Source organism: Neltuma alba, unplaced genomic scaffold (genome assembly GCF_004799145.2).
Source record: "Neltuma alba isolate B1F8T4 unplaced genomic scaffold, ASM479914v2 tig00011438_pilon, whole genome shotgun sequence".
NCBI classification, from domain to species: Eukaryota; Viridiplantae; Streptophyta; class Magnoliopsida; order Fabales; family Fabaceae; genus Neltuma; species Neltuma alba.
In genome coordinates, this window is record NW_021636120.1 from 53,607 (window position 1) to 63,566 (window position 9,960).

At 36.5% G+C, this 9,960-nt stretch overlaps 1 protein-coding gene across 1 annotated transcript; it reads left to right on the forward strand.

Annotated features, from left to right (window-relative positions):
• LOC114713573 (serine/threonine-protein kinase 4 homolog A) lies at positions 1 to 9,682 on the forward strand (the record flags this gene model as incomplete). The annotated part of the gene is given in 14 exon segments (XM_028898244.1): positions 1 to 817; positions 1,091 to 1,179; positions 1,280 to 1,387; positions 1,558 to 1,665; positions 1,909 to 1,999; positions 2,697 to 2,749; positions 4,374 to 4,436; positions 5,602 to 5,646; positions 6,090 to 6,125; positions 6,909 to 6,964; positions 7,482 to 7,563; positions 8,958 to 9,086; positions 9,227 to 9,371; positions 9,553 to 9,682. Coding segments are annotated over 14 exon segments (1,937 nt in total), but the record flags the coding sequence as incomplete, so codon positions are not given.
• Between the last annotated feature and the right edge of the window lie 278 nt (positions 9,683 to 9,960).

The following is a 9,960-nucleotide window of genomic DNA, read 5'->3' on the forward strand; positions in this document are numbered from 1 at the left end:
GTGCATTGCTGTGAAATGGATCAGGGCACTTTCTCTGCCCGAACCCGGAAAGCCAGACCCAAGTCTGAGCTGTATTCCACCGTCGTCGTGCACGACGATGACGACGACGACAACGGCGGCAACAGCTACGATAAGCGAGAGCAAAGCCGGAGCAGACAGAATGCCAGAAGCTCGGAACCCGAGGACGATCCATTTGCAACGATGGTCTACAGGGACAATGGCCCTGAAGACGAAGATGACGACGACCCCTCCCTCCCTCCTCTTCTCAAGCGCCTGCCAAAGGACTTCGGCGGTGGAGCTCCGTTGGACGACGAAGACGATCCTGACGACGATGCCGGCGATTTTGGCACCATGATCGTCAAGACTGATCGAGCTCGGGAGCGAAATCGGTCTTCTTCGTCGCCCATGGGTTCGACCTGGAAGTCTCGGAAGTCTCCTTTGACGCAGGCAGGTCCAATGGCGGGACTGGGTGATGAGAATGATGAAGATGATGACGGTGACGAGGGGTTTTCAACTTTTGTCGTACGTAAAACGGCTAGGTCCAGTGAGAGAGAGTCGGTCAGTGGAACCGTGGTGCGTAGGACAAGTGGCGGTGCTGGTGGTGGTGGAACTGCTACTAGCTCGACAATGGAAAGAGCGGTGGCGAGTATGCAGGCATCGGGTGAGCTGGGTTATGGGAAACAGAGGAGGGGAAGTGGGTCCTTGCAGAACGACGAGGGTAGGCAGTCAATAGGTACGAAGGTTTCATCGAGTTCGATTCCGGAAAGCGTCACCAGAGAGGATCCTACAACTAAGTACGAATTACTCAATGAACTTGGTGGGTAGCAATTTTAATTCATTCCCAGTATCTTTGCCTGCATCCTCTTATCTATTTGAATTTTTACATTCGCTTGTCCTTATACTTCCATTTATCCTGTTTCTTGTTTCTCCATGCACATTTCAACAATGACCTTCTTGAATTTCTTTCATGCGATCGTAAGTGAAATTGTAGGTTAATTGTAGCGTTTCCTGGGAAGAAAGTCTATTCTTGATCGCTTAGTAATATTTTTTTGTTTGTTCCTAAAATTGGTCTTTCCCCGGAAAATGTCAGGGAAGGGATCTTACGGGTCTGTTTACAAAGCTAGGGATTTAAAAACCTCCGAGCTTGTCGCTATCAAAGTCATTTCCCTCTCTGAAGGGGTAAGTTTCTCTTTTCTATTCCCTGCTTTTCCTCTAACCGTGTATATAAGTAGAGTGAGTTTAAACTTTGTAAACAAACAAAAATGCTTCCTGTGCTTAGGAGGAGGGATACGAAGAAATCCGAGGTGAAATTGAGATGTTGCAGCAATGTAATCATCCAAACGTGGTCCGCTACCTTGGAAGCTATCAGGGAGAAGAGTATCTTTGGGTAAGAAGACATTAAACGAAAAGGAGGAAAATAGAAGCATTTCCCCTCTCTAACCTTAGTTTTCCATTCATTTGTTGAACTAGAGTGAAGCTCTTTAAAGGTTAAAATTTCATGGGTAATGGTGTGCCTGCATATGCTTGTTAAATGAGGGCTTTTCATATTTTTGGCAGATAGTTATGGAATACTGTGGCGGTGGTAGTGTTGCTGACCTGATGAATGTAACTGAGGAGCCACTGGATGAGGGTCAGATAGCGTACATCTGTAGAGAAGCATTGAAGGTATTCTAGATTGAGCAGGTTGAATTTGCATTTATCAATTATAGACCGCTTATTGATTTGCCCTTTAACCTCTGCTACCCTGAAGTATGCTTGATTTGAATTTGATGCCTGTGCTTAAGATCTGTAAAACGAAGTGCTGAAACATAGGCTCTGGGCACCAAGTGTATTATGTGTGTCAATTGTTTTCTTGGTTTATTTTCTACTTATTCCATTTTTGCTGTTTATTTCCTTAACTCTGCGTAGGGACTTGAGTATTTGCACTCCATTTTCAAAGTCCATAGGGACATTAAAGGTGGGAATATCTTATTAACTGAACAAGGAGATGTCAAGCTAGGTAAAGTTTGCTATGTGAATTGTGTGTAAGATCTTCTGAATTCTCGAGCTTATTTAATGATCCTCATTTAATCCTATTATTTTGTTGCTGATATTATTGTTTTATTGCACTTTAGTAGATTGCACATTCGATAAGCTTAAACGTTAGGCTATTCATTATTATTGAATATTTATATTGAGCCATAATATTGTTTCTAATGTGAGATGGGCCGCTAGAAACAATTGCCATATATATTTTTTTTTTGAAGTGTTCCTTTAAGATACCTCTAGCGAGCAGAGGCCCTTGTGTTATCAGTGAATGAGTGAGTGAGTGACTCCTATGCAAATATTTTCTTAACAAAATATAAGTACCTCAGTGAAAAAATTATCTTTAGTTGGACTCTTCTAGAAACTAGTGAAAGATCTTGCTGGATTGGCATGGAATTTTTCTTAGTCACTGTTGCATGCCTGCGTATTATTTACTCCTGCACAGACTTTAGTAATTATTCGTGGTAATGATTAGAAATCTTGGAAGAGATTGTAAGAAAGAATTGGGTGAAAAATAGTGCACGGACTTTGTGGTGCTTTTCTCCCCTTTCCTTCTGTGCTCCTATTTTCTATCTATGTTAACTGAAATGGAAATCTATATCTAATGCATTAGAATTCTTTGACTTCAATCAACTGGCTGTTTAAGAAAAGCTCTTTGACGATGTGAGCAGGGGATTTTGGTGTTGCTGCACAGCTTACGAGGACCATGTCAAAGCGAAACACGGTATTTAATTTGCGAACCTATTATTTCTGTTAAGAACGCACATGGGCATTTATTTTATTTTATTTTTTTAATTTTGCATACTGAAGTTGAGTGTGTTGCTACTGCCATATTGCATCTCTAAACTCTTCCGTTTGGTTAGAGTGGTGGAAATGAACTCTCTTTCTATAGCACTCAAAAGGAGATATATAGTTTGTATTTTGTTATGACTACTTCACAGTTTTTATTAGTTCTTTTACCCAAGGGATAATTTACAACATCTCTTTTGTCTGTCTCATCTATATCATCTTCCTTTTCATTTTCATTCCTATCTGTTATGCTTATCAAATGGTATTGTGATGGGTTTCTGGATTCAAGAAAGCTTATGCTGATGAGTGAATGCTCAGTAATACTCCTGTAATATCTCAAAAATGGCCATCATGTGGATGTCCTTTGGCTGTGAAGTGTTTACAAACCATGTACTGGCTAAACCTGTGCTGAATCTCAATTTTGATTAAGAGGGTGGTTGTAGAATGCAGGTTGATGCCTATTATCGAACTTTTTCCCTTAATGGGGTTGCACAGAAAACACCATAAAATTACAATAAATATATTAAATATGTTAATCAAAATAGGTATGTACAGTGTTTGATGTATATAATTGAAATTGTAATGGATGTATCAAAGCATGGAATTTAAGCTACTAAGTGAATTCTCATGAACGTTTCTTTATTATCACTAACTGAGATGATTCAAATTAACGTGATGTGTGGCATCTCTGCCAGCAATATCATTAACAGGAATTGGCTGAGGCTACAGGTAGATTTATCGGTTCTGACATATTCAGCCAGTCTTTTGGTCATGTATTTCTGATTTGTTTGTACAATTAGTCGTAATAGTGATGTGATTGCCACAATTTCTTTTCGTAATTTACCTTGATTTTTCCTTGTCAGCATGACTATTTGCTGCTTGCAAGTGATATGCACTTGTTATATAGTATTTGCTCCCTGTGAATAATTATGGCGTGTGGCTTTTGTTAAGGCAATGTGATTTCAGGGGGTGTTTGGATATAACCAAACCATGGTTTGAAGAATAGCTTTTGGAGAATAGATTTTTTGAAGAATGGATTTTGTGAAAAAGTGATTTTGAGAAGTGAGAGTGTTTGGATAGTTGTTACTAGAAGCACTTTTTACATGTACAAATTACTAAAAAGCACAAGTTAATATGATAATTACAGAAAAAATATATTTTATGATATATTTTAATTTGAAGGAATAAAATTGTTAATAATATATTTTTTATTAACATAATTAATAATACATAAGATAATATAATTAATAAATAATTAATATGTATATATATTTATAAGATATAAGATTAAAAATATTTATAAAAAAATATGTTTATAAAAAAAAACAACAAGATACATATCCTATAGGCTCTCACACTCTCCTTTTTTTTTCCAAAAGTAAAATTTTTTTGCTTTTTCCAAAACCATGGTTTTGGTTTTTTTTAAGGGTGGTTTGGGTGATTTTTTCCCAAACCATGGTTTGGGTTGGAACCCAAACACCCCATAACATACGGTTAATTATTATTTATTTTCTTAGCATGAACGGAGATTTGAAGTATTCTTTTTACTGGGTTTATAGTTCATTGGAACGCCTCATTGGATGGCTCCAGAAGTTATTCAGGAAAGTCGCTATGACGGAAAGGTACCTCAAGTCTAATTTCCCCTCTTCACTTGTCTGTATCTTCCTTTTCTTCTTTCATAATCTTGAATCTTTTTCTCTGCTACCTCACGGATCTCTAAAAAGAAATACTAGTTTTGCATTTTTAACCCTTTGAACACATGATGATGAACAAATAGATGTCATGGCGTTATTGTTGAACAGCATGCAGTCTCCGGTAGTTTTATTGTTTATTTATTATTCTGTTTATTAATATTTTATCTCTTAAGTTATCTTTATTAAGTAAGATTTGTTTTCAATTTATTTCATTCTATCCTTTCAAGGATATAGATAGATTCAACCTAGATTATTATTTTAGTTAGGAGGCAGGTTTGTTACCTCAGTTATGTCTATATAAACACTAGACATCGGTGAATAAAATAAGTTAGACTGAGATACTTCGACGCTGCTGACTTTCAATGATTATAGGTGCATCAGTGGTTTTGATTTGATTATCAGAAGCAGAAAGTGAATATTTTTATGCGAGTGATTGTAAATAACAGCTAACTTCATACAGAACAATTCATCACTGTTTGTGAATGTCATTATTTGAAACTTGAAACTATCTCTTTTATAAGTTGATGATTTTTTCCATTAGAATATATGCAAAATATAGTTATATCTGCAAACACGAATATGCTGATATAGAGTTTGGAATATAGGGAAAGTACAGAATAGTGCGTTTGAAAGGTACAAGAACTGGTTAAAATAAGAAATTTGATGCTGCATTGGATGTGAAAGCATCGAGGTTTTTGACAGCGCATGCATAAGTATTCGGCTATTTCAGTAAGTCAAATATAGGACTGATCGAGAAAAATGGAGATCTAAATTCATCACATTGGCGGATCACTAGAGTCTAGAACCGTTGAATTTTTTATTAATAAATTTCTGTTACTTGGGAATACTAATTTGATTTAGAAATGATATAAACTTGGCCTGTTATATCTATCTAGTCAAGTTCTAAATGAGGTTACTTTAATTTTTTTATTACAATGGCTAAAGCATTACTGATCTTCTAATTCGTGCTTATATCCGTTTACAGTGTAATAGTGGTTATAGATGGGTGGACTTTAAGTTCTTTTTTTTTTAAACTGATTGACAATATAAAACATTCCACAAAGTACTGTATTTTATATATTTGTTTATTCAGGTAGACGTGTGGGCTCTTGGTGTGTCTGCAATTGAAATGGCAGAGGTATTCCTATTACTTGTGCTTTTAATTTTGGCAGTCCTGTCATACTGTTACTTGAACCAAACGTGGATTACTTGTTGCTCTATAGGATGTTTGCAATTTAATTTGTCCATCATGGGTAGTGCTTCTTAGGTAAACATAATAATAGGTTTCCTTTTTAGCAAATTTTGTTCCTGAATATCAAGTGCCCAATATCATCTTTGCATATTATACATCCCGTTGTGCCGAAATTCCTTCTTAGAGGAAAGTTCATACGCTTGTCTTCGTTAACAAGTAAGATATTTTTGTTTGCTTGAATGATTTCCCATATAGTGTTATGCATGACATTAGCCCATTTAATTTGTTGGCAGTTTTATGTTAGCTATTATTCTTAATGTTTATTCTAGGTGGAAGAGTTTTATGATACTTATACTTCTTTGGATAAAATCTTTTACTGTAATTTTCAGGGCCTTCCTCCAAGATCAGCTGTCCATCCAATGAGGGTTAGTTTTCAACTGAGGAAATATACGCTTTTACTTATATATGCGTGTGCTGCACCCTGTTCAGTTTTCCCCCCTTATTTATGATATTTAACTATAATATATGTTTCAATTTGTTGAAGTTATGGTGATTTCATCCCTTGAACTGTAATAGCTATGAACTGGGGAAAATATTGGAGAGGAAGAAAAGGTAGAGCAAGTGTGAGGTGAATAGGAGTAACAACTGGCGGATTAAGGGTTAGCTAGAATGTATTACAGGATCCATGTAATTGCTTCTACTTGGTTAATACTGAAGCCTGTACTTGCTAGTTGCTATTGTTGTTGGTTGTTGATGTAAATTTTATTAACAGTAGTTTGTTTATTATCCTTAGATGTGACACTTGAGCTTTTGTAAGAATTGCTTCCTTGAAAAGCAAATTTTCTTTAGAATTACGGTACAAGCAATTTTTGTGATTTGGTTTTCCTTGTCAAGTGTCAATAGAATCGTTATACCTGCCCTTTTTTTTTGTCCTGTTCTGCTATGATTATTTTTTATTACTGGCACCATTCAAGTTTTTCATGTACTAGTTTCATGGTTACTTTCCTACTTAAACTGCAAAAAATTTAGCTGCCTTGTACCTTTGATACATGGTGCAAGAAACATGGCTTTGAGTTTGCTATTGAATCATCATTACACTAATATTTCAGCTCTGTGGTGCTCAAATTAGTCATCTTGAAAGCTATCTTATATGTCCATTTTTTATGGTATTTGGTGAAGTATCTGAGATACTTCGTTCCTTTTTATAGGTTTTGTTCATGATATCCATTGAACCGGCACCAATGCTTGAGGATAAAGAAAAATGGTTTGTCTTTAAATCCAACTCTTTGTTGCTATATAAAGCCATGAGATTAAAGTGGCAGTTAGTTGGTTACCTGGTATCATGTTGGTTGATGAAAATTTAGCTTGCTATTTTGAGTTTGATAGTCTCCTTAATCCCACAAAACACTTGTTTTGTGGGCTTTGAATTTTATGGTTTTGTGCATTGTTTTAATGGGAGAATTTGACTTAACAGCAGTCTTGAATCTGGATTAGAATTTCCGTGATCAGTCCTTTTCCCTAGGTTCGAGAAATTCTATCAGTATCCTTAATTGCCGTTCCATGGAGGAATCAATGTTTGTGCCATTCTTGGTGGTTTAAAAAATTGACCCAAATAAAAATGTTCTTTTTGTGGCCCGGACCATTTAACCCGGAACCAAATCTGTTTAACCCATATCGAAAAAAATAGTGTACCTCCTGATTTTCAGTTGTGTTTGGTCTGATTCATCTATGTTAAAATTAATATTATGAAGACGTACAAATTTGATGGTTTCCTTTTGTAGGTCTCTACATTTTCACGACTTTGTGGCTAAGTGCCTTACTAAGGAACCTCGTTTACGACCTACTGCATCAGAGATGTTAAAGGTATGCTGAGTAATGTTGATTCTGATATAAAATCTGAATATTACATGAAATTGGCTGCTGGTTAGATGACATAAACTATTCAGAGCTGTGCCGGCAAGTTAAAAGGAATTAGGAAAGGAGAATTAGACAGGAAAATAAGAGGAGATGACGTTCATTCCTTGTGTGAGCTTTGAATTCTAGGGAAGATGAGGTAACATGGAAGGTGGAGAGGGATTGGAGGCTTCATTGCGTCGATGACTTTTTTGTTCCCCTTGTTTTGATGAGGACAACATGTATTAAGCCCCTCCTTCGTACCCCACTTTTATCTTCAATGAGGTTTCTTGCTTCATCCAACAAAAGCCTGACAGGCATTAGAGTTTTAAATTTTCAATTTGTTGTGCTCAGTAAAGTTGTGAAATATATTTTTGGTATATATGAGGCAATGTGTTGTTGATAATGGGATTTAATGAATGAAATGAAAATGATTTCCACTCCTTTTCATGATCATACAAAGAATTAGCCTTTAATCCTTATAGTTTTACTCCCATCATCTTTATCCTCACTACATATGTCATGTCCTTATGGTGTCTTTCTCACTTTTTAACTTATGATACACGGCTGTAGAAGAGTATTAGGGAGAAGGGAAAGAAACAGAGAGAGAATAGGAGTTTGGAGATGAGAGAGAGAAAGAACAGAGTCGAGAGAGAGAAATACTCTGCTGAATATTACTCATGAATCATTCATCAACAACAACATTAGGCTATCCGAGTCCTATATATAAGAGTCAGCCTGTGCAATTAACCGTGTAATGCATTACTAACTAATCCTAAGCTAATTGCCTAAACTACCTTTGAGGCCTTATGGACTTAGTAAGCCTTTGTTTAATAAATCCCTGTGGCTCATAGACTTAGTAATACCGCTCCTAATCCCACTATTTATGATTATATATCAGCTTACCTCTCCTTTAATAAACAGTTGACAATTTTAGTTGGCAGTATTATCAGAAGATAACTGCCTAATTATACCTAATAGTTGTTTCTTATAAATGATATGTTTTCAATTAATTCTTTGACTGAAGCTTTTCTGTCAAGTTATGCCACAAAATGAATTCTTTTCCCCTGGTGCAAGTCAAGGCAATGATTTTCTTGTGATTTCAGACTACTCATATACATGAGTTACATAGTTTTCCTTTGATAAATTCACTTACGAAATAAGTTTTCTCCTCTGGTACTTTCTTCCTCTGATGCCTGAGCAGGCATGAGCTGGCAACTGCATATAAAGGATGGCTATTTGAAGTTCCTAACTTCTAAAGAATGCCTTTATTCATTCTTAAATCAATAGGTTTATGCTGTCACGTTTGCATATTTGTTTGATTGTTGCACTATGATTGAGTTCGAGTTTTTTCAATGTCCTAGCACAAATTCTTTGACAAATGGAAAACTGGATCAACGGCAATGATGCCAAAAATTGAAAAGGCTAGGCAAATCAGGAAATCGATGGCTTTGCAAGCACAAACTGTTGCTCCGGCTGCATTAGAAGATCAGGTATGACTAGAGTTTTGTCAGCCTCTTTCTGATACTCGTGCACAGGCACATAAACTCATTTATTACATCTTCCTTCTCTGAGGGGAAAATGCAAAAAGAAAGGCATTTTATATGTGATTCATGCCCTTGCTCTGAAACAGTGTAACGAGCAAAAACTGAATGATGACTATGGGGACACTGTTCCATCAAGACCTCTTAACGTTGGTGTTCAAGGGGCAGGTGGTCTTTCTTCAGATGGAACTCTGAGGACGCTGAATAGGTTGGAAAGTGTGGAAACGAGTGAAGGTTTGTTTTCTTGCTCTTAGTTGTAGCATGAACTGCAATTCTTTGAAAGTTGATTATATCCCAATGTCTCCAAGGATGCATAAGTACGACAAGAGAGGCAGAAATGGATGTGGATTTCAAGTTTTGCTGGCAAATTTCATCACGTGTTTGAATTAAGTGATATCGCCGATTGTTTTAACAGGTAACTTTGGCACTGTAGTAGTCCATGGAGATGAGATTGATACAGCAGCAGTCAGGCCACAGGGAGCAGATAATGCAGATTCCTCTGCTTCCTCAATTAGTGGAACAAGAGGCAGATTGGCTGATTCTCGGTACTTTTCTCTTAATTGCTGATATTCTAGGCATCCCCCTCCCCCAAAACAAAAGAAAAAGAAGTTGAAATGGTTGATATTTTATGCATGGTAAAGAAAGACAGGCCATATTGTGAAAAGTTTGTGTATCATGTCAAGAAAGTTGCCGCTATCATTCTTAACCTTTATTAAGATATGCAGAACTTATATTTACATCTTTTACCTTGCCATTTTGTCTTTACCCCTTCCTCCCCATTCTATTCATTTTTCGTTGAAGTTTCCTGAATGGTGCCTTATTA